This window comes from Urocampus carinirostris, chromosome 7 (assembly GCF_059441175.1).
Source record: "Urocampus carinirostris isolate Australia breed hairy pipefish chromosome 7, RoL_Ucar_1.0, whole genome shotgun sequence".
Lineage (NCBI taxonomy): Eukaryota > Metazoa > Chordata > Actinopteri > Syngnathiformes > Syngnathidae > Urocampus > Urocampus carinirostris.
In genome coordinates this window covers 42,016,279-42,042,083 of record NC_142355.1, presented here as the reverse complement: position 1 = coordinate 42,042,083, position 25,805 = coordinate 42,016,279, and the positions used below count along the sequence as shown (strand labels likewise).

General features: G+C 40.8%; 1 protein-coding gene across 1 annotated transcript in view; it reads right to left on the bottom strand.

The window, feature by feature from the left end:
* Positions 1 to 25,805, bottom strand: part of ttc38 (tetratricopeptide repeat domain 38) — a 43,082-nt gene that overhangs the window by 5,378 nt on the left and 11,899 nt on the right. Inside the window, exons 5-11 of the mRNA XM_088341015.1 lie at positions 20,646 to 20,819; positions 17,711 to 17,786; positions 15,505 to 15,624; positions 12,077 to 12,136; positions 11,813 to 11,851; positions 9,372 to 9,453; positions 3,556 to 3,721 (exon numbers count right to left, since the gene is read on the bottom strand). Coding sequence (XP_088197141.1) covers positions 3,556 to 3,721; positions 9,372 to 9,453; positions 11,813 to 11,851; positions 12,077 to 12,136; positions 15,505 to 15,624; positions 17,711 to 17,786; positions 20,646 to 20,819 — 717 coding nt within the window. The remainder of the gene's footprint in view (positions 1 to 3,555; positions 3,722 to 9,371; positions 9,454 to 11,812; positions 11,852 to 12,076; positions 12,137 to 15,504; positions 15,625 to 17,710; positions 17,787 to 20,645; positions 20,820 to 25,805) is intronic.

Here is a 25,805-nt window from a genome sequence, read left to right as displayed (position 1 = left end):
CTTCTTAGTACTGCAGCTGGTGCTGTTCTTCATCCTCACCCACACCTCCTTTATGCTGTTGTTTTGCAGCTTCTTCTCTAACTTCCTCCTGTACTGCTCCTTTGCCTCCCGAAGCTGGACTCTGAGCTTCCTCTGCACTTGCTTCAGCTCTTGCTGATCGCCGTCTTGAAAGGCCCTCTTCTTCTGCTACAGAAGGCACTCGATGTGACTCGTGATCCAGGGCTTGTTGTTGGCATAGCAGCGTACAGTTCTTACAAGAACAAAAGTGTCCATACAATGTCCCCACTGTTGAACCCTTGAAGTACATCCCAGTCCGTAGATCCAAAGCAGTCTCTCAGAGCCTGCTCTGCCTCAGTAGACCACTTCCTGAATGACTGTGTGGTTGTTGGTAGCCTCCTCACATTTGGTTTGTAGTGAGGTTGAAGCAGAATGAGGTTATGGTCTGCTTTCCCCAGAGCAGGCAGTGGAGTAGCACTGTATGCGTCCTTAATGTTTGCATACAGCAGCTCAATGGTCCTAATACCCATGGTGTGGCAGTACACATAAAGCAGGTAGTGTTGCATCCAGAGTCACTTGATTGAAGTCCCCAGAGATTAACAGGATGGGCTCTAATGCTGTGTTTGTAGTTTAGCAACAGCGGAGTGGATGGCTGAATATTTGTGTTTACATTCCCAGGATTACACCACCTCGTGTTCACGTAAATAGTGAGTCCGCCTTCTCTCCGCTTCCCACAGGCTTTTGTGTCTCGGTCTGCCTTAACAGCGCTGAGGCCTGGTAGCTCCACGTTAGCGTCCGGGATGCTAGACGTGAGCCATGTTTCAGTAAAACACAGCAAACTGCACTCCGTGTATGCTTTGATGTTTTTCAACAGCACAGCCAGTTCGTCGGTCTTATTTGGTTGGGAGTTTCCTATAATTGCGGAAGGCTTATATTGCCACTTCGCCGCTTCGCCTTTACCTTGATCAGCCACGATAGGGCACCCTCACCTCATCAGGTAAATGGGGAATCACTCCGGCACGGGAATTCTTCAGGGCAAGGAGTTGAATGCATTTTTGTGCGTTAAAAACCCTATCCATATGAAGAAAGTAATCCAAAGTGTGGTCGTCAAACAGGACGAAAACACCGAAGATAGAAGCAAACAATACATCACAAAAAGAGCGAAATAACATGGAGCTGCTGGAAAGGCTGCCACTCGCGACGGCACCGGGTACGTAATACAGTGGGACCTCGCTACTTCGCGGTTTGCGGATTCAGAGCTTCGCGGTCTGTAATGGTAAAAAAAAAACGGGCGTCGCTACTTTTTGCGGGAATCCCCCTCGGCCAACGACCCTAGCACGGTGCGCCGTTCTCGTTTCCCGGTGTTGTGCCCAGATCCGACTCCCGTACAGAATCCTCCCCCCCTCGCGTGAACGCGCATTCTGCTGCGCTTCCGACAAAAGCGATCGTATTCTATATAATACGCTTATTGAAACCATAAAGCGAGCTAATTAAAATAATTGGGCCATCTTAGTCTATATAATGCGTTTATTTAAACAATAAAGCGCGATCGTATTCTACAAAATGCGTTTGTTAACGCGGATGAAAAAGTCACCGACGTCACGTCTCCCGCTCAGGCTGCGATGGCTCTACACGGCCCTCGATGGGGGGGAAAGGGGTAGGGGGGACCTGTGGGGTTAGGGGGCGCTTCCGACAGGCCGGCTCGTTGCGGTTTCGTGCGTATCGCGCCTGAAAGTACCCGCGCCGCAGGTTAGGGGCTCGCTCGCGAATAATAAGGATAAGCGGTGCAGATAATGAGATGAGATTTTTTTTTTTTTTTTTTGAAGGGGCGTCGCTACTTTGCAGATTTTCACTTTTTGCGGGTGGTTTTGCTCCCCATTAAACGGGTCTAAAAAATAATTTTTAACAAAAAAAAAATTTTTTTTTTTTTTGAAGGTGTGCCGCAACTTAGGATTTTCACTTATCGCGGGTGGTTTTGGTCCCCATTAACCGCGATAACCGAGGTCTTACTGTATGATTAATGCAATGGTAGAATTGAATTGGTTTGATCAATTTTGTAGCTTTATATCATGGTATTTACTTTTAAATAATGACAGCACCATATGTTGACCTCCTTACATTAGACCATTAAAAAAACATTACATTGAATTTCTGATCAGCAAACTGAATGCCAAGCCATGAAGCATAAGCCGGCATATTCTATGTCATAACACAATGTGACATTTAGTGCTCTTTCAAGATCCTACAATCTCCTGAGGCTGTCTTGGATCATGCTTATAAATCGCTACGATGCATCATTGTGCAAAGACCTGATTATGTAAACCTTCAGCGTTAAAACATAAGAAAATCTATGCGAAGCTTACATCATTCCTTGACATCCTGCTCACAGAATAAAGAGCATACATCTCTCACCTAAGAACAGACTTTCAATCTTACAAGAGCTGCCACCCACTCAATGCACCGCTCTCCATCCCCCAATCCCCCATGTAACTCTGCAACTTATGTAAGAGTGACTGACGTGACAGTTACAAAAAGTGGTAGTCGACAGCAGTTTTTCCAGGGAAACGAGCGTTTGTGGTCAGGCTGGCCAAATACATTAGAAGCACAAAAGCCAGAGAGAGAAGCGGCACTTCCTGGGTTCTGCTCGGTGAATTACTGTATTTTCCACACTATAAGGCGCTCTCCTTGCCACGATCAGGGTTTTATTCCCGTTGCATCCAATGATATGCAAACGTGCACAACCATCCATGTCTCTAGCGCCCCAGTGGTTAGTAGAGGTGGGCAGTACTCGGAATTTTGGGATAAATCCGATTCAAGTAGGTACACGGTAGTATCGATGGATACCGCTCGGATTATTTTTTTGCTTGACAATGTTATGGTCATTGAATAATAGAACCCTGCTCCCGCTGAGCTAGTTCATAATTATTAAAAATACAAAAATATTTTAGGCACTTAAAATGTTTATTATATATTAAATAACTGCACTGCAAACTTTAAAAAACTGAAATATTTTTATTACAATTGTTTCAGAACATAAGTTAACAGAAACTAACCAAAAAAGCAGAAATGCAAAAAATATATAAATACTGTTTAAAATTGTCAACTAGAGAACTGAAATATCTTCCATTGTACAATATTTTTAAAATATAGTCAGAAATGTCAAATGTTTCTCATTGGCTCTGTTGCCATTGTGACCGCAAAAAGGTTTTTCGTTAGAAACAGTCAAATGTTTACCTTTTTGGTTGCAGCTTGTTGCTCTCTGCAGGGTGACTTGCTAGGACAGTAATATCAATCCGATCCAAGTACTTGCTCAGTATCAATAACATCAATATGTGGATTGATCCGTCTACCCCTATTGTCTAGTATTCAGTGCTTATCCTTACCAATGCTATACACTTGAGGTCGGAGATAAAAATGTATGGACTGATCAGTAATTGCACAAATATGCAAACGCATTTATAATTTTGTCCATTTCCTTTTTAACACAAGGCAATTTTTACGTAAGGAAGATGGGAGTTGAGGTAAGCGGCGGAGAGAAGGAAATGGTGCGGAAATTACTTAGCCAACTCTTGGAGGCCTTCCAGCAGACGCTGGGAAGCACTGGTCTCTTTGGCTCCAAGGGACGCCATCAGGAAGTGGAGGTCATTAAACAGGGTCACATGGTCATCAGTGTGAGGTAATGTTACAGGGAGCAGCTCCCGGTAGCGCTCCTTCACAAACACACCTAATGCAAACAAATATTCTCCATGAATGCATTTAAAGAGAAACTTAAGTGATTGAAATCTTGTGGAAAACACAAAGCAGTGTCCACTAATCATCTGTCTCTGAAAGATTCCGACAAATTTGCTAGTTTGCTTGTTAAATAGCCAAACCGTAGCTTGATAGGTAGCTAGAAAGGTAAACGGGTACAGTAGATAGCTAAAAGAGTAGAAAGGCAACTAAATAGCCAGATAATAATAGCTAGCTAGCTATAAAGTAGGCCAAAATTTTGCGTGATAACTAGCAAAAAAGACAAAATGTTAGCTGGATAGCATGGGACACATTTAAAAAGGTAGCTTGATAGATTGCTTAAAAAGACAGGACGATAGCTACCTATAAAGCTAAAAAGGTAGCCAGGTAGCTAGCTAAATAAAACCACTTTTTTGCTCATTTGCCTTATAAACCCCATAAATTGGTGTTTGATTGGTTGTATTTCCTTGTAAAAAAAAAAAAAAAAAAAAAAAAAAAAAAATATATATATATATATATATATATATATATATATATATATATGGCAGCACGGTGGAGCAGTGGTTAGCGCGTGTACGGCACAGTTCTAAGGTCTTGGGGACCTCCTGTGTGGGTTCAAATCCAGCTCCGGTTTCCTCCCACATTCCAAAGACATGCAATTCAGGTGGATTGGCCGGTCCAAATTGTCCCCAGGTGTGAATGAGCGGGCGAGTTGTCTGTCCACTGTGTGCCCTGCGATTAGTTGGCAACCAGTTCAGGGTGTCCCCTGCCCGATGATTGCTGGGATGGGCTCCAGCACCCCCGTGACCCTACTGAGGATAAGCGGTGCAGCTAATGAGATGAGATATATATATCTACTTCCGGCGCCGTCGCGAATGGCAGCCATACCAGCAGCTCCCGTGTTATTTTCGCTACTTTTGTGATTTATTGTTTTTGTTTTTTTTGCTTAACGCGCAAAAATGCGTTTATGCGTTTAACTCCTCGACCTGAAGAATTCTCGAGCCGGCGCGGTCCCCCTTTTACCTAACGAGGTGAGGCGACCCTACCGGGGTGCAGAGCCGGTGCTAAGGTAAAGGCTAAGCGGCTAGCGGCGAAGTGGCGATATAAGCCCTCGGTACCGTCCATAATTATGGGGAATGTCCCTACCAAATAAGATCGACGAACTGGCTGTGCTGGTGAAAAACATCAAAGCGTACAGGGAGTGCATTTTGCTGTGTTTTACAGAAATGTGGCTCACGTCTAGCATCCCGGACGCTAACGTCGCACTAACCGGCTTCTGCGCTGTACGGGCGACAGAGGCACAAAAGTCAGTGGGAAGCGCAAAGGAGGGGGACTGGCTATCTACGTGAACACGAGGTGGTGTAACCCCGGGCATGTAAAAACAAAGCTTTCTATCTGCTGCCGTGATGTCGAACTTTTGGCCGTAAGTCTGCGTGCCTATTACATGCCCAGAGAGTTCGGACACGCCATTGCTGTTATTGTTTACATCCAACCGCGCGCTGATGCGGAAGTAGCGTGTGACGTCATCCACTCCGTGGTGGCAAAGCTACAAACACAACACCCGGAGGCTGCAATGTTAATCTCTGGGGACTTCAACCACGTGACTCTTGATAAGACACGGCCCTCTTTCGTCCAGTATGTGGACTGCAAGACCAGGGGAAATAGGACTATTGACCTTCTGTATGCAAACATCAAAAATGCATACAGTGCAAAACCACTGCCTGCCCTTGGAAAAGGAGACCACAACCTCATTCTGCTTAAACCACAGTACAAACCAAAAGTGAGGAGGCTACCAACAACCACACGCTCTTTTAGAAAATGGTCCACCGAGGCAGAGCAGGCTCTGAGAGACTGCTTTGGACGTACGAACTGGGATGTCCTGCTAGGGTCCAGCAGTGGGGACATTGAGGAGATGGCAAACTGCACTACTGACTACATTAACTTCTGCATGGACAGTGTTGTTCCTATAAAGACTGTACGCTGCTATGCCAACAACAAGCCCTGGATCACGAGCGACATCAAGTGCCTTCTGAACCAAAAGAAGAAGGCCTTTAAAAATGGTGATCAGCAGGAGCTAAAACGAGTACAGAAGGAGCTCAGATCCCAGCTCCGGAAAGGGAAGGAGCAGTACAGGAGGAAGTTGGAGAAAAAGCTGCAGAACAACAACATGAAGGAGGTGTGGGAAGGGATGAAAACAATTACTGGCTGCAGCACCAAGCAGGGTGTGGCTGTGGATGTAGATGTGGGGCGAGTCAACCAGTTGAACAACTTTTTCAACATGTTTGACCACTCCGCCTCATCCTCACCCCTGAGTACTGCAGCTGTCCTTCCCCCTCCTCCTCTGGACACTATTATGGAAGACATCCACCCACTAAAAATAACTGCAGCCCAGGTGTGTGGGGGGCTGAGGAGGCTGCGAACCAGCAAGGCAGCTGGTCCAGATGGAGTATCCCCCCGACTGCTGAAAGCCTGTGCGTCTGAGCTGGGAGACCCTCTACAGCGCATCTTCAAACTGAGCCTTAAACAGGGTAGGGTCCCTCAGCTGTGGAAAACATCCTGCATCATCCCAGTCCCAAAAAAATCAAGACCTGAGGAACTCAACGACTTCAGGCCGGTCGCCCTGACATCACATGTGATGAAAACCATGGAGCGGTTGCTGCTGCAACACCTGAGGCTACAGGTCCGTCACGCCATCGACCCTCTGCAATTTGCTTACCAGGGGAAGGTGGGAATGGAGGATGCTATAGTATACATGTTACACCGATCCCTCTCTCACCTGGATAGGGCTAAGGGGGCTGTGAGGATTACATTTTTGGACTTCTCCAGTGCCTTCAATACCATACAGCCTCTGCTACTGAGTAGGAAACTGACAGAGATGGGAGTTAGCTCACACCTTGTAGAATGAATTACTGATTACCTGACAGGCAGACCCCAGTACACTGTGGTTAGCAGCACAGGATCTCCGCAGGGGACCGTGCTTTCTCCGTTCCTATTCACTCTGTATACATCGGACTTTAAGTACAAGTCCTGCCATGTGCAAAAGTTTGCCGACGACACTGCGATCGTGGGATGTATCAGAAATGGGCAGGAGGAGGAGTACAGGAAATTGATTCAGGACTTTGTCCGATGGAGCGACGCAAACCACCTGCACCTGAACACCACCAAGACCAGGGAGATGGTGGTGGACTTCAGGAGAACCAGAACTCACCCGGTTCCTGTAACCATCAAAGGAGAATGTGTGGAATTTGTTCAGACCTACAAATACCTGGGTGTGCAGGTGGACAACAAACTGGACTGGACTGCCAACACAGAAGCTCTATGTATGAAAGGGCAAAGCCGACTTTACTTCCTCAGAAGGCTGGCCTCCTTCAAAATCTGCAAAAAGCTCCTGAAAATATTCTATGAGACAGTTGTGGCAAGCGCCCTCTTCTATGCGACAGCGTGTTGGGGAGGCAGCGTCAAGAAGAAGGATGCCTCTCATCTCAATAAACTGGCTAGGAAAGCGAGCTCTGTTGTGGGCAAAGAGCTGGACAGCATAACAACAGTAGCTGAGAGACGGGCACTGGAAAAGCTGCGGTCAATCATGGACAATCCATCGCATCCACTGCACAGCATTATCTCCAGACAGAAGAGCAGTTTCAGCGACAGACTGCTGTCACTGTCTTGTACTACGGACAGACTGAAGAGATCTTTTCTTCCTCATGCCATGAGGCTCTTTAACTCTCCCCGGCAGAGTAAAAGCCCACATTAAACCACACCACCTACATTGCATATTACCGAATTTTATTGCAATATGTATTCTGTGTAGCACTATTTAGATATTCTATATAACACGCTACAGTGGGCATTTGTATATTGTATTCTTTTTGCTTTATTATTGTATTGTTCTCAGCTCAAGGATGCTGCTGGAAATGTGAATTTCCCTTCGGAGATGAATAAAATATCTATCTATCTATCTATCTATCTATCTCTATATATATATATATATATATATATATATATATATATATATATATATATATATAAAAGACGAATGAAAAAAAACCTGTCGATATAAATTACACCACATCAACTATAGGGAATTTCTACACAACCCGGAACCTTTAAACCAATGTTTTGTAACAATCATAGGTTTAATACACAAATAGTTTCTAATTTTATTCTTTTATTTAATTGATTAAAAATAATTATCAATACTTGAATAGGGTTTTTTGTCCATAAAGCCCATGAGCTAAATTCATTTTGAAATGATAAAATATCAACGTGTTATTACCAGGTTAATTATTTAAAAAAATAAGGTTAAATAGACTCTGTCAACCAATAGAAAATCATTTTACTAGAAAATCACAATGACCAAGCACTGGTGAACTATTTTCAGAACAGACCTGCAGGCACCTAAAACTGTCTTATATATAATCACATCTAAGCTGGATTTACAACTTTGGCCGGTTCAATATGTCCATAGGTGTAAATGAGCGAGTGAGTTGTATGTCTTTCTGCCCTGCCCACGGCTCCTGCACCCCTGCGACCCTCGTGATAAGCAGTGCAGAAAAAGGATGGACAGATGGAATCTGTCGCCCATTGGCTCCCCCCAAATTTCTTAAAGCATTACACCCGTCAACTTGTACGTTTTCCCAGTATTCTATGTGTTTTTTGAAATTTTCAAATTGTGTATGCTGTATAACAATATTTGTACTCTAATTTTCATTGTACATAGTCTGCCTTGCTGTGAGAAAATAGGTAATGCATGTTAGTAAGGTTTATTATAGTAATCATTAATAAGGGGATAAATTGGCAAGAGGTTGACAGGTAGGTATTAGTATGACAAAAAAAAAGGAAAGATGCTTGCCTTATTGTATTAAAGGTTTTGTAAATGTTGTAAGGAAAATATTGATATACAGTGGCTTGCAAAACCAATTGGCCGCCTTGAACTTTGTGACCTTTTGCCACATTTCAGACTTCAAACATAACGTTATAAAACTGTAACTTCTTGTGAAGCATCAACAATAAGTGGGACACAATCATGAAGTGGAACACGCTTTATTAGATATTTTAAACTTTTTTAACAAATAAAACATTAAAAAGTGGGTGTGCAGCAAACTCTGTCCAGAAGTTCAGTGAGGATCTCTGAATGATTCAATGTTGATCTAAATGACTAACGATGATAAATTGAATCCACCTGTGTGTAATCAAGTCTCTGTATAAATGCACCTGTACTGTGATGGTCTCAGAGGTCTGTTTAAAGCGCAGAGAACATCATGAGGAATGAGGAACACATAAGGTAGGTCTGAGATACTGTTGAGGAGATGTTTAAAGCTGGATTTGGATACGTAAAGATTTTCCAAACTTTAAACAATCCAAAGAGCACCGTGCAAGCAATAATATTTAAATGGAAAGAGTATCAAAATAACAAATAAAGTGAGTTCAACTTCATGATTGTGTCCCACTTATTGTTGATGCTTCATAAGAAATTACAGTTTTATAACTTTATGTTTGAAGTCTGAAATGTGGCAAAAGGTCACAAAGTTCAAGGGGGCCAAATAGTTTCGCGAGCCACTGTAAGTGTGTGAATGTATGAATAATAAGAAGCAACCAGTGATGGAAATGAATAGATGCAATAATAAGATGAGCAACATTTGTCTTACCCTCCATTTCCAGTCTACTGAGCAGGGAAGCAGCGTCTACCTTGTCCAAGATGGATCCATTGGATTTACAACGTGTGATAATCTTTCAGAAGCAGAATGCGCTGTTACTTCAACATGTAACATTCCAAAGATTTGACACAAATACATAACAAAGGTCAAACATGATACATTACTGCTGGAATCCCTTTGCTTGAGTCTTAAAGGATTCATGGGTGTCAACAAAATAAGCTGTTGTTGTTTTCAAACCTCTTGCGACATGAAAGAGCACGATGAGAGGATTTTGTTGCAGTTTTTTAAAGGACATACTAATGTGAGACTTTCACAGTGCAGTGAAAATGTATTTGCTTCCTGATTTCTTAGTTTTTTGCATATTTAAATCAAAATGTAAAGCACTTTTCAGGCAAAAATTGCCACTCTAAGTGCTGTTTAAAAACATAGCATAAAACAAGACAGTAAAATCCTCACTAATATAAAGCGGCCCTCCAGATAGAACGGGACACAAGAAAGCGGCCATGTCACCTGGGTCAGGGTGACACGACACACTCTTCTGTTCAACAGCAGGGCTTGACAGCTTTCACTGGTTTACCCCTGCCGCATTCATGCAGGTGCCCATCCCTTAGAACACGTCTAAACATCCCACTATCCTTTTACAACACCTCTCCACTCATTGCTATCACCAACAAGAGCCCTAGCCTCCACTATATTTAGACCTATTTACTGCAGTGCACTCATAACACCATCCATCCACATCAATCGCAACCTTCCCCTTGGTCTCCTTCCACTTACTTCTGCTCTGTAAATCTACTTCAACATTCGCTCCTTATCCATCCTCTCCATGTGTCCAAAACAACTGAATACTCTCTTATCCACACGCTTGCTCAGTTCCACAACTACTCCAGTTTTGTCTCTCACAATTTCATTTCTCAATCTATCCAATCTTGTCACTCCTGACATACTCCTCAAACACTTCTTCTCAAAAACATTTAAGAATAATACATATCCAAAAAACACAGAAATCAAGAAGGGGGAAAGTACCACTGTATGTGCTCCATGTCACCACTAAACCATCTTCGTACTGCGTGCAATGCACAAAATAAATTCTTACCCGGGATGGCAGAAAATGTTGCTTACTTTTAAGTACAGTAACCCGCGGGATACGACATGAATCCGCTCTGAGGTGAAGTTGTCGTAAAGTAAGGAATCGTATTAGTTAATACCAAACCCCTGGTGCACCAGGTTAAAACTTTTAAAGTGTTTTTACAAACTAAACATTAGTAACAAAATAGTATATCGTAAGTGATACTTATATGTGTATATGATTAAATTACATATATAAATACATGTAAAGGAAATTTAATTTTATTAACTTTTGTTGGGCTAGTACAGTGGAGTAGAGGGAATATCCAACCAATAAATGAGCCTGAAGCAAACCTAAAATTTCATATTTTATTAGTGAGGATTTGGGAGGAGGAGAAGTGATTTATGAAAATAAAACCTGTCTTTTGGAACAAAATCTAAGTTAAACAAGATTGTATATCCATTTACATATTTGATATTTCTGTGTCTTCAGAGGTTACATTAACCGGCACTTTTTCAATACTAACGGATTTTTTAAGAGTTGACAGAAAAATTACAAGTAATTTTGAGGTCTTGAAAATTGGACCATAAACCACAGCAGCAGTATGTAAAATAAAAAAATCCCACACAAAAATTGTCGTACATACTGCGTACACAATTTTAAATGATCAAAAAATAGAAAACGTTTGAGTTGACAGGTATGCAATTGCTTCCATAATTTGTGGCTGTAGGATTGAAAACACTTTTTTTAGATTTAATCCAAGCATTTAGAGGTTAGATCTAAAGACCTGTCCTTGACCTTACCCTACTCCCGACCCGAGCTCAGACCGGAACTTGCGTCAGGTCGGGCCTTAAATGTAAATCGGTTCAGGCCAGTCTTCTCTCCAGTTAACTTTTTTTATTTTAACTATCCACGTCATTATCCCGTCATTGTTCTTTATTTTTCTCTGGAGAGGATCTGCGTGCGCGGTGGATTCCATCCCACTTTTGGGCAACACAACCTGAGCGTCCAGACGTGCGGAACTCGGGTGGATTTGTTTGTTGTTTTTAGGTCATCAAGAGAGACTTTCCTCCTCACAAGAAAAAAAGGCCTCACAATTAAATGATGAAAACTGGGGTTTGCTTTGGTTAATTTGTCAAGTTAATTCGTCAGGCTCAGGCTGGTTTGGGCTTCAATACCCGCTGACCGGGTCGGGTTGGATTTGTTTGGCCAGATCTTACCTCTACAACAAGTGTATTGATCTGACAACAACATGCAGGGCAAAAGCTCTGATTGGCAAAATCAGAAGTATCATGCTAAACTTAAAGCTCATGATATCAATATGCAGTTCTACAACACTAAGAATGGAATGGAAATAACTAACCTGAGAATCCAATATTTGCAGTGCTGCTTCATACTGTCCCTACGGAGAGGAAGGTGACAAAGACAAATTGAAATTACGTCAGGCTAGAGATATGCTTTGCCTTATTGCTAAGCACAGATGCAAACATAAATTAATCTAGTGCTATAATCAACGGTGGACTTCAAATTGCCCAAGAAGAAACGTACAACAACTATAAGTGCCTTAAGGTGTTTGGCTGCAAACTTTGCGCCTGACTGAGAAAACTCATTAGAGAGTCGCCTTTACCTTCTCAATGAAGTACAGTGCCCAGTGCCAATAGTTGTGACTAGCTAGCATATCAGATACCTGCAAGGACACAAGAGAACATTTCCCAAGGCTGTTTCAGGTTTTGCGTTCCAATATTAAGGAATAGATACACGCACATTTAAAAACCATTAAAGGTGTTCCCAAGTTCTAAAACATGCAAAGCGTGTGGTTTTTGCATGAAAACTGAAATATATTTTATCCGTATATGACATTTTTTTTCCGAGACAATGCATTTTGAGACAGCCTGTCTCGTCTTTGACTTCCTCAGTTGACATGTGAAAAGGCCCCCTTACCAAGCCAATCACCTTATTGGTTCATGTGTTAATCATTCAAAGCGGTCACGAGTGTTTTTAGCTAAGTTTTGGTAGTTTTATTGAGAATTCATATGCGTTGCATCGCAGGTAGATGTAGTATTGGTACAACAAAGGGCGAACAGCAAAAAAGAGGCTAACTGGCAAAAATAACACACGGAGAGCTAACGGGGGATAACCGGGGCCGATCGACAAAAGACAGCCTCAGCGGAAAAACGCAAGACTCTTGACAACACAAAAAACATGCAGTGAGCAGCCAGGCTAACCAGGAACCAACAACAAAAAGCGGCTACAGTGACAAACGCAAACCCGGCCAAGAATGAACAATGGAAACGGCAAGATATCCGGCCATCAAGCCAAACAACACTGTGTGCAGCTAACAGGGGCTAACCGGGACCTATCAAAAATGGCGTCCGCACCCTCAGTGGAAAAACTAGAGGCTGGCCGACCAAAAAACACAATGAGCAGCCAGGCTAACCAGGTACAGTGGAACCTCGGTTTTCGAACACCTCTCAGTTCGAACAAATCGGAGTCCGACCCAAAATTTCGAGAAATCCTAGCTTCGCTGTTCGGTCAAAAAATCGGAGTTTTAACGCCGGTAATGCGTGAGTGCGTAATACGTGAGTGCGTACGCTAGAGTGCGATTCTGAGCGGCTTACGGGTGTAGATCGCTCTTTTTGTGACCAACTGTTATCGCGTGCGGACGTGCTTCGTTTTGCTTTCGCTTTTAATATAGGTGTACGAAGTGTATTAGCCCCTAATTATGCCTCCAAAGAAAGTCAGTGCAAGCAGCAAAGTTCTACAGGTGAAAAAAGAAAAGTAGTGCGTACAACTATTGCATTTAAGAAAGAAATAATAGCAAACTATAAAGGTGTGCGAGTGTCTGATCTTGCTAGGGAATACCCCACTGTCCGCCTTCTGGTGACCACCACAAAGTAGGAAATCCTATTCATAATTCTTTTCTTTATCCTTTTTTTATTTTTACACGTGCATGTTAGCGTAATCTTTCGTACGGAAGATTGCGATAACGCGGACGTACGATTAGCCTGGGTTAGCTTTATGTTTCTGTTAAACATTCAAGGTAAACATTCAGGGTGTTGGAACAGATTAAAACGATTTACATTATTTTTAATGGGAAAAATGATTTCGGTGATCGAACAAATCGGTTTTTGAACAGGGTTCTGGAACGGATTATGGTCGAGAACCGAGGTTCCACTGTACCAACAAATAAAAACAAGTACAACGACAAACACAAACCCTGCCAGGGATAAACCAATGGACAAGGCAGACTCGCCAGCTGCAAACAGGGGCTAACCGGGAGCCAACAAAAGCCTCTGCAGCCGTGACGAGAGAGATTGCCAGACAACAGTATACCAACCGTGACACACGCAGTAAAAAACATTAGTAAAAACCATAATTGGCTACCTAAATAAAGGCAAAGGAACGCATGCTGTAACGATGGCAGGCAAAACCCAGAGAAAACAGTCACAAGTCTCCCAGCGACAGGTTAAGCAAAGTTTCAACTTTCTTTGGTTTGAACAACTTTTTTCATGGCAAAATTAAAGCACTTTTTAAGTACTTTCGTAGCAAATTTTCCATTTATTCCAGTACCATTAAAAGAGGAAATGTAACGCCGATCAAACAAACAAGAGCCTTAACCTTAGTTCAAACCCCAAACTCTGTTTAAAACCCTAACACGCAGCCCAAACCCTAGCTCTACATCTAACCCTAGCTTTAACTCTCGCTCTAAACCAAGCTCTAACCCAGTTTACAATTGTAACCCTAGGTCAAAACCTACTTTGGAACCCTACATTCAGTTTAGTACCTCAACAATAGAGCTTAAACCCTGTTTGAAATCGTAATCCTAACTCTAAACCTATTTTGGACTACCTCATGTGCCATCCCTTTTCAAGGTTTCTTCATTTTCCTCATGCTGACGTTTTGAATTTTTCCTTGCCCTCATGTAGCTTTTAGATCACGTGATGGTGTAATAATAGTCTGTAGTTTAGATAGATAGATAGATAGATACTTTGTTCATCCCCGAAGGGAAATTCACATTTCCAGCAGCATCCCTGAGCTGAGAACAACGAAAATATATTTTAGCATTGAAGGTTCACGTATCCCTATTAGCATTGAAGGTTCACGTATCCCTAAACTTTCTGGGTCTTGGGGTTTAGATAGATAGATATATAGTTTGTTTCGTCTAGGTTAGCCCCGTTAGCAGTAAGCTAGTTGGCTAGCCTGCCGTGCCCATTTTTTCCCCCCGGCTTGGTTCGTGTTTGTGGCTGCATCAGTTTTACCTTGTTTCCTGGTAGTCTAGCTGCTTACTGCCTGTTTTTGGTCGATCAGCCTCCCGTTTTTCCGCCGATCGGTCCAGGTTAACCCTCTTTACCAGCCTGCTAGCCTGCTGTGTCCCAGCTGGGTTAGTCCCCGTTAGCTCTGTGTGTGTCATTTCTTTCCAGTTCGCTCTGTTTTGACTGCTCGCCATTTGTTGTACCATTGCTGCACCCAGCTGTGTCACAATTAGGCAATTATCACAGAAAATTACAGAAACTTAGCTTAAACACTCATAACCAATTTGTATTCTTGTTACATAAACCAATATGGAGACTGGCTTACAAGGGTACCGGTGTTACTCGTATAACGTCACAGCTCAGGAAGTCAAAATGCATTATTTTTAAAATATTTGTAATATACTGATGAAATATATAGAGATATAATGCAAAAAACAAGTTTCTAATTTCTCACATTTTCCATATTTTAGAATATAGGTATCTCTTTAAGCACAGGAACATTTTGCATGTCTATTTATAATAGTCGGCAGCAGCTCAGGAGGTAGAGCGATCGTTTTAGGATTAAGGGATCCCAGTTCGAATCCCGGCTTGTCCGTGTTACATGCCGAAGTTTCCTTGGGTAAGACACTGAACCCCCAATACCCCCAATAAGCAGGTTAGCGCCTTACATGGCTGCACAGATCACGGCCGCTATTGGGAAATGTGAAGCACAATGTAAAGCGCTTTGGGGAGTCATTGACTTGAAAAGCGCTATATAAAATGCAGATCATTTCATTTCATAATGGTCAATTTAAACAAGTACCTGCCAGTCTTTCTCTCTCGATTCCATGAATTTTAAGCCTTTGTCCACGTCTGCTCTCATCTCATAGACATGGGCGACCGAGTGCACTGACCAGGCGTCGTCAGGAACCAGTGCAAGGCCCTTCATATCAGAAAATATAATACAAACAACAGCTGAGATATGCTTCTTATTGATCAGTGGACGGCTACCAATGGGTTGATTTGTACCAGGCCGCACAGAATGAAAAAAAATATCTATTCATTTGTAAATACAGACATTTTTCTTACCCAAAAAAACACTATGTTTTAGTTCATATTATACAGAGGTTTTACAGTAGTATATAACTGTAATTTAATAATGATTGATCAGTCGTCAAATATCACTCAGCCAGCATTAGATGCAACGGAAACTGCAGCGGTGAGAACTGAATCTTAACCACTAGGCTATTAGGATTGTATATTATCAAGGTAAAAGGCTTTACATTTTATCTCATGACACTATTTTTACACAGTGCCACATTGTACAACATTGTAAGGAAACAATATGGGAAAGAGTTCAGACAAAACAACATTGTAACCTTATCTAGTTACTGTACAGAGTTTAGTGGAAGATGACTGTGCTGGCTGGCTGCCAACATTGCTGTACACGTTGGCAGGCTGCTACGTGCTGCAGTGCCATAAATTGAATAGAAAAAAATAATAACTGCTAGAAAAATTGGAAAAACAAATCTGCTGGCCCTGGCCGTAAGCACGGGCGAATGTAAATCAAGCAAGTTGTTAGTCGGGTGTGATTTGTACTCAGTGTGGGGAATAACAGTGTAAAAAATAACTAATGTTTTTCAGTATTCGGGGTATACTAACTAAATGTTTTTACTGCCATTACTATGCCGTTACCGACGGTTACTTTGGCTGCAGAACGCCATCGACGGCGTGCCCCTGCACACAAGTTTTCCGCTTTCCTGCGAGTTATTTATGTCGCATATTTTCAGATCATGTAACAATTAAATAAAAAGACTACCATATATTGTAGAGAGCGATTATTAATATAGTATTTACAACTGTGCCAAAAGAAGTGAGGGCAGCATCGCAACTGACTTGTGGTGTTCGTTAGATTTATAAATATTTTAATTATATTTTCTGTGTTTTTCAGTGTTAAAGTGTTTGCATAAAAATCTAAAGTGTATTATTTTATTCCTTTAGTTATTGTATTTTCCTTTAGTTTCTGTGCCATTGTTAATCTTATGAAGTAGGAAAAAGGCAACATTAATACGAAATTACTGTTGTGACTGAATTATAGGGGTGAAACCGCTACAGTGCCCAAAACATTTGTAGTAATTATAACTGTGCTAATAATGGTTCTAGGTGTGAAATGAATACCTCAATTCAGTGCTGCATTTGATACTGTGACTAGATGCAAACGACAGATAATGATAATTTTAAAATTGTAGTCTGGATTTAATTTCACATTGATTTGAGGCGTGTTGCAATCAGTGTTGGGACGAATGCGTAAAAAAGGAACACAGCTGGAACGCAACTTTTCTTGGCAACGAGTACTGTAACATTAGTCAAATTTTGTAACTCACTTGTCGTTACTACATAGTGCGTTACTGCTTCACTCATTAAACGCTAGCAACATCCTTGGAATGTACAACTGAAGAAAATGTCCATAATTCGGCCAGTCACAGCCCATTATCAAGTTTTTACTGGCCCATGGCCTCTGTAAATTTACTAATATAAAAAATGATATAAAATATAAATTTGTTCCCGCGCTCAAAAAAACTTCAATTTCACCAGATGATTGGAGTAACCCTTTGGCCATCTTGCCCTTGGGTTTCTGTGATCCTTTTAGCCCAACCTATTTCTGACATGGCGACCTTAAATTTAAAAAAAAGAAAGTCGACTGGTAGGGTCGCTGCTTCCAGGACCAGTGGAAATTGCAGTTGTTTCGGGTTTTGGTAAAAATCATCCCTTAGCCTAAGGTTCTATTTAAAACTACCTTAACAGTTTGACCCAATAATATTTTTTCCCATTCGCCCTCGAGGAACAGACTGTGTTCAACCTTTGATGGTCCACTGTACTTATTGTGCATTATTTAAAACTGCCCAACGGGAGTACTGAGGCGCATTGGAATGGCTCATTAAAGGACATTAAATAAAGATCATTGTAAATCACAGAGTCTGCATCCAGAACTAACTAAATCGCACAGAAAAATACGAAAACTGTCTTACCTCCATCGCTTCTTTTTCAGCCTGGTCATAGAATCCTGTCTCCAGCAGACCAAATGAATATAATCCTTTCAAATAACTGAAAATAGAGTGCGAGAATAACAAGCGTATAAATGTGATCTGTGGAAATCAGATCTTTTTTGTAGTTTGCTGTACAACTTGGACTATTCATGGACTAAAAGACTTACAGTGGTGTGTCCTTTAAGGTGTCCTTGAATTTATTTTTTTTAATATTTTCTCGATTAAGTATGTGTTAACAATGCTCAACTGAGGTAAAATAGCCTTTTTTCACAGCACCTGTTTTTATCTTACTTTAAGTAAAGCTGTAAAACATTAGGGCCCGGTCACACAGACATTTGCGGCTGAATGACGGCTAAAATTTGGGGATTTTTTTTCGCCCGTGTTTACCCGCAATGGAAAATGCGCAAAAATGGCCAACCCGCTTTTGACCTGTGGTGTGGCCGGAAAAAAGACGCCGGCGACTGTTCCCCTTCCTCTCATCGCGTCATTTGCGGGTCCTTTCCGTGTTTAGACCAACAACAACCAACCAAACCGCCCTACACCCTCACGTGACTTTTCCTTCCATGTTAACAAACGCATTTTGTAAAATAAGATCGCAATTTTTGGTTTAAATAAACGCGTTATATAGACTAGGATCTCCCAATTATTATAATTAGCTCGCTTTATAGTTTTAATAAGTGTTTTATATAGAATACGTTTGCATTCGTCGGGAGCGCAGGAGAATGCGCGTTCACGCGAGGGGGGTGGGGATCTACCGTCAATTTACGTTCACAATAATAACAATGACGGAACGGTTTAATCTGTACTACATTTCCAACAAATGAATAATGAAGAGGTATTGATTGTATATTCGTCATTGCATTCTTTACTTCATTGTGAGATAGGATAATGTAAACATGGTTGAAGTAGCGGGGGAACGCTAATTTTGGAACCGGGCTGGAGAAGAACATGATGGTACAATTCGCAGACTCGTGAGGAAAATGTTTACAAGCTATAGCATCATTCTTATTTTACTATCGAGTTAAGAAATGTCAAGATATTAAAATGGATTAAGACCAAGTTGTTATGAGGATGGAGAGGGGGTGGGGCTGAAGGGTTTAGTGAGGTTTACCTCATTATTTAATATCTATCAGAATCCAAATGAGTATTAAGGTATAATACCTGGGATTCTTAATCTCAGCCAAAAAGCAAAGTTAAGGTCCTAGCTTCACAGCCTTATTGCAAACATAACAGATGCACCAAATAATTTATTTGAAATGAAGAGAAACTACGCTGACGGGGATGTTCACCCCTTTGACGTCACGAGCACGCTCGGCATTTGCGCTGTTTATACGCAGAGAAAGGCGTTTGACTGTCACACGCGTAACACGCTAATTTCACGTAATAACACCGCGATACAGGCACAGAACATGCTATTACCATGCTCCACCCACGATTACCCGCTGAAATTCCCCGTCCTACCCAAGTGTAACTGCGCCCTGGCCGCGACCATAGCACGTCATTTCTGCGTCATTAACTCGTGTTGACCACGTGTGCGGCACGCGTTTTAAACACGTGCTCAAACTTTTGAGCTGCTCAAAAGTTTTGAACGCGCCCAACCACGTGAAAATTTGCGACCGCGAGTAAAGCACTGCTCTATCTCGTGTATATTGCGGGCTCAAAACGTCAAATTACGTCCTAGCGGCATCTGCTTCACGACTGGATAATTCTGGTCGCGTTCGAGCCTCTCTACGCTCGTTAAAGTAATAGTACCCGCGCTCTGAAGAATTAACCAGGGCAAAAGTAAATCACGTTGCTACCCGCTCGCCAATTCCCGAACTCGAGTCAAGCACAGCTTCATAACGATTCAACGGCGAGCTCAATATGTCCAATTGCGTCCGCCTCTAGGGCAGAAATTTCTGGCCGTCATTCAGCCGCAAATGTCTGTGTGACCGGGCCCTTAGGTAGGAGGAATGGGGGCTTAGGGGAGTGCTGGAGACCGACGTCATGCTCGTCCCCAGGGTTTTTTCTTACTTTCTATTTGTTGGTGTATCAGAAAAATTGTGAAAGTAAAAAAAGGCCTGCCTCAAGTCCAAACGTCAACCCAAACCACAAGAAAGATGAAAAAAGCAAAAGTTTTTTCCAGCGCATCCAACAAATGCATGTAGTTGCACGCTCAACATGTATGGGCTGACTGAGGCTGCAATAATGAGACAGGCAAGGTTCCCGCAGATCCTTGAAAAGTCTTAAAATGCATTATATAAATTATTTTAAAAATTGGAACTAAATTGGCATTAAAATGTCTTTAATCCAATTTTTAAAAGTCTTAAAAATGTGATCACAAAATGTTTGTAGTATTCATCAATTGTCCACATCAAGTTGTTGTTTTTTCCAAGCATGTGTTTTTGTGATGCTACACTCAAAATTGTTCATGAATATAGCAATGTTATGTTTTTCCAAAAAGTTTTACACCCGACCAAAAAGTCATTTTTCATGCATCACGATGAAAATGCACCTTCAATGTAGCAGAAGAGTTCTTATCTCTTAGTAGTTATCGGAAAAAAATAAATATTTAATGCCAGTTTAATTAAGATTGACTTCTGCACTAACTGATTAAGATTGACACCTGTTGACAGTCTTAATCGCTGTCTTAATAGTGGCAATGTGTTACTTTTTAGTACCAAACATTTACCCGCTGATTTTTGTTAAAATGTAAAAAATGGACGTAAATGAGATCAATTTTATGGCTGTTTAAGCCTGCTGCTAATAATAAATTGCGTGCTGTATTCCAGTAATTTTTTAAATATTTTCAGTATAGATTTATTTTAGTATGTGGTGGCTATTTTAAAGCAGTTTTAGGGGGGGGTCAGCTTTTATGCAGTGTAAGCTTTAACAAAAGGATATACGGTAAGTCCTTGGCATGCATGCCTACAATCACCTGGACAGTGGGGTGTGAGGCTTCCAGTGAGGCAGGACTCGAGCAACTGAATCCCTCATTTGGGTTTGGGCTCCCATGAAGAAATAACTGTCATGTGCAAACTTGAGGGCAAGTAAGTCTGTGGGATGATCCACCAGAATTTCTTCCCAAGCATCAGTTGCTTTGGGGAAATTCCTACAACACAAGTGAGTGCAATGGGAGGAAAAAGCAGTTTCGGCATACAGAGGAACTCAAAGGATATGTTTCATAATGTAAAATGTGTACTATCCCCTGTGAGCAAAGCAAGACTGGTGATAATATAGCTGTCAAAAAAGCTGAAATGGCATTTTTTATTTTGCCTCCCCAGAAAGAAGAGCGCTCAGCTATTCTAGTATGACATACAATTGTGGTAGTAAAAATCTTGTCTGCATCCCAGCAAAATGTCAAATAACAATGTTAATAAATATTAGAGGTAGACCGTTTTTCGGGTGGGCGCTTATCGGTATCGGCAATTTTTTTCATTCGACGAGCCAATTCGTAGAGTATTTAACGTTTAGTCAGAACTCCGTTTCTCAATGTCAGAAAATGATCAAACAATGTAAACATGTAAAGTGATTACTGTGTTTAAAGTCAATCACATAGATCTGACTGGTGGGATGTTAGGTTGGGAAGGGGGGCGTTAGCTGGCATTTGCATTGGCATTCTAGTTGTCTTTGTTTTATTTTCTTCTTATTGTTTTGTGTTCTATTTAGGCTTCTTCGGTAGATGATTAGTAAAAGAAAAGTCCATAAATCCAAGAGAGTGTGCCTTGATTAAAGTACATTGAACTATCAAAATGTCAAGTCAAGTCATGTTTATTTGTATAGCCCTTAATCACAAAGAGTGTCAAAGGGCTGCACAGATCCCAGATTATTGCAAAATGGAAAAAAGAATTGTGTGTAGCCACCCTTCAGAACAACTAAACAAAGTTTTTCATCCGTTTTCTTGACATAATGATCAAAAAACGTATGTGGTGCTCCAAAAAGGTGAGACGAGTTTTAAAAAGAATAAACTCGGCTCTTTAATTAAATTGATTAATTGTTTGTTAGAATAATTTATTTACCCGCCATATTCGTTTCAGATTATTAAGTCTCATGTTGCCGAGATTCTTTCTCTTTGCTCCTACTCTTCCCCTTCCCCTCCCTCCCGTTACCCACCCCACGCCTTCTGATTGGATAAGAGACCGGGGGCAGAGCCATTAAAGCAGGAGAGAGCTACAGCTTAGCTAACTTGTCATGCCAGTGGTCTGTAGTTAACTTGTTTCAGGCAGGTATGTTCAGGTGGAGATTGAAATATTAGCTCTTATCATAACATTAGATCGTCAATGAACCATGTCTGTGATTGTGAGCATAAAAAGCATGCGAAAGTGATTATTCCTTACCATAACAGAAGTTCGTCAATCTGGCTCTAAAACAGGAGTGGCCACACTCAATTTGCGAGGTCCGTTAAAATTCCGTTGCACTTTTTGTTTTAGGTTAATTTAGGTCATGTTAGTTGTATTGTATTTTATTTATTTAGGCTATTTAAAAAAAAAATTAGGGAGCTATTTGATTTTTATGTACCTTTGTACGAGTTGTTGATAAACCAAAAACTAACAGTGCAGGAAATAAAATTAGGCTTAAGTGAAATATTAGTCATGTTAGTTGTGTTGAAATTCTAATTTATTTACTGTAAAAGGTTTCAGACAGCTATACGATTTCTATTTGAATTTATAGCAAACATTTTTGTTTCTTTTTGCATTATTAAAAATATCTTGTGCCAATTTCTGACCTTTTACAGCAAAGGAAATTTGGCCCCAAATATAGGCCTCCTCCTAATACTAATAATCGTTTTGGCCCTGAAAAACCCATATCGGTTGATCTCTAATGAATATACTGTATTAGTGCAAAACATTATTTCCAAATTCAATTGATGCATTTAAAACTGTTTGCAGCCAAACTTTGACTCGTAGGCAAAAACCTACGATATTTTTACTATTTTTTTTATTATTTACAAACTGGTTTATGCTCTTGCAATGATTTTTAACTAATTATAAAATTCAGATAATGTTACAAATTTTTAAGTCATTTCTCTCAGTCTTTGGCAGCTTTATTGATAAAAAACTCTCCAAAGTAACTGGACCTTAAATTACTTTTCTTCCCCTTCTCAAAAGCTTTGCTTTTCAGTTATTTTTCATCTTTTATACCGCCTACATTGGAAGTTCTTGTTTTTTATTGTTGATTGAAATCCCAAAACTGTAAATGATATTTTTAGTCATTTTTTACCCCCACTCTATTCCCTTCACATAAGCCAATTGGCTCATCAAACAAAACAAAAATATATCTCTTAGATAATATTGCTTGTATACGTTTTTTAAATGTAATTTTCCTTGAGAAAAAAGACAGTGTTTTCCAATGATTAGACTTAAAAAAAAGCAACATTTTCCGCCAATAATCTAAGAATATATTTTCTGAAGTGCACTGGTTACTGCCCTGCAAATAAAATAAAATAAAAATATTACCCTTTGATAATAAACTCTGTCAAGCTTTTTTTTCTCATTAAAAGATGTTTTTGTTTTTCTAATAAAAATGAGAAAATTGTTTTTTTATGCAATTTTTTTATTTTTAGCAGATGGTATATTGGTTTGCTCATTATGTGTGTTTCTGCTTATCGGGTTAAACAAACATTTCTTAAAGTGATAAAGATATTCTACCATCTGCTACTTAAGATAATTTTTATTATTTGAATGATGATGTGCTTTCTTATATAAAAGAAAATACATGACAAAATAGGAAAATGTATTTTTTTTAAAATAGCGACATTTTGATCAAACACTTTGAATTATTTTCTCAAGTGTCTGAAAAACGAATGTTCGTTTCATATTCCCTAATAACTTCCCTGAGAATGGCATTCGTGCAATCAGTTAAAAGTCAGAGTTTGGTGAGACACAATTGACGTATAAAAAATATACAATGAAGGAACCAAAAAAGTGACAATGAGTATCATTTAGTGCCCCCTAAGGGTAAAAAAATACTTCATCCATTTAAGAAAAACAACATTCATTGAAATATTAAGCAAAAATATACAATCTATCATGTGCCGTATGTATTATTAGTGCAACCCTCACACTGACTAGTTTTAATTCCATGCGCCTTAGTCCGGTATCTCTTAAAGAGTAAAAACAATACGGTAGTTTATCTTTATGGCTGTTAAAGCCAACGGCTTTAAATCCGGTGCAGCTTGTACATAGACAAAATTACTTTTGTTTTTAAATTTGAGCATGCGGCTTTCAATCAAGTGCGCTCCGTAGTCCAGAATTTTAATTGAATCGTCATTGATATCAACGTCGTGAAACATTGTATGGAACAAAATTTGACATGGCACTCAGGGTAAACCTCTAATAAAGACTGTAAAGATTAAAAAAATAGATGAAATACTGTCAGTATTAATAGGCAAAAAAGATTTTCAATGTAGTCCTTAGACACTGGTCTTAGTCATAATAATCGGGCAATGAAAAAAAATTGTGCACCTAAACAAGAGTGCAATAAACAGATGTGCAATCACATTTCACAAAAATCGCCATGTAAGTCTCAAGGTATATATACAGTTAATTTTGAGAAATACCATTAAGCGGCAAAAAATACAAAAGTGGCACAGGCTTTCAGATTTGTGCTCTTGTTTGGGGTGATGATGGCCCTGGGAAAGAAGCTGTCTCTGAGCCTGTTTGTCCTCGTTTTAAGGCACCAGTAGAAGCTACATTAGGCAAAGGGCAATTTACGGTATTCCTGAAATTTGGAAATTAGCCTTGTTAAAATTATACCAAATTCTAAAACATGCAAAGCGTGAGAAAATGGTAGATGAGGCTGGCCGACCAAAAACACACAGAAAGCCGCCAGGGAACCAACACAGAAAAATGGGTGCGGCACCACACACGAAACCAGCCGGAAATAAAGCAAAGGACATGGGAAAATAGCCAGCTCGCTGGCTGCTAACAGGGGTTAACCTGGAGCGACCAAAACTGGAAGCCTTCGGCAGCCCTAGAGGTAGGATCTTAAGCTCAAACCCTAACCCGACCTTAAATTCGGGTTGTGCGTAAAAGGTCAATCATTAGTTTGGGCTTCCAGCTGGGTCGGGCTTCTCGCTGCAGTGCTGCCTTTTTTTGTTTGAAATTCACTGCTCTCTCCCTCTCTCTCTACTTTTCTTGAATTATTTTTTTTAAACCACAATGAATCCAGGGTGAAGGTCACTGAAACCTGGCTCAACGTATATGTTTGGCACACTTTGTAACATATATGTTTGTTTTTGTTTCACATGTATTGTATTTACACTGAAATAGCAACATCTAAGGCGCCGCCACGAGCGGCAGCCTTTCCAGCAGCTCCGTGTTATTTCGTTTTTTTTGTGATGTATTGTTTTTATTGTCTGCTTCTATCTTCTGTGTTTTTCGTCCAGTTTGACAACTACACTTTGGATTACCCTCTATCCTATGGTTATGGGTTTTAACGCACAAAAATGTGTTTATTTGAGGAATCAACTCCTTGCCCTGAAGAATTCTCGTGCCGGCGTGATGAGGGCGCCCTATCGTGGCTGCAGAGCCGAAGCTAAGGTGAAGGCTAAGCGGCGATATAAGCCTTTGGTACCGTCCGTAGTCATGGTAAATGTGAACTCTACCAAATAAGACCGAGGAACTGGTTGTGCTGGTGAAAAACATTAAAGCGTACAGGGAGTGCATTTTGCTGTGTTTTACAGAAACGTGGCTCACGTCTAGCATCCAGGATGCTAACGTGGAGCTACCCGGCTTCAGCGCTGTTAGGGCAGACAGAGATACAAAAGCCTGCAGGAAGCGGAGAGGAGGCGGACTCGCTATATACGTGACCACGAGGTGGTGTAACCCTGGGCACAAAGATTTCCATCTGCTGCAGGGACGTCCAACTTTTGGCATAGCGTGTGACGTCATCCACTCCGCTGTTGCTAAACTACAAACACAGCACCCCGAGGCCATCCTGTTAATCTGTTGAAAATCAACACAAGGATACTGCTGGAAGTGTATTTATTTATCCCTACAGGGATAAATAAAGTATCTATCTACCTATCTATATTGTTTTTTATTTGAACATGACAGTGTTTCTCTTTTTTTTCTTTTTAATTACTAGTTGGCTTATT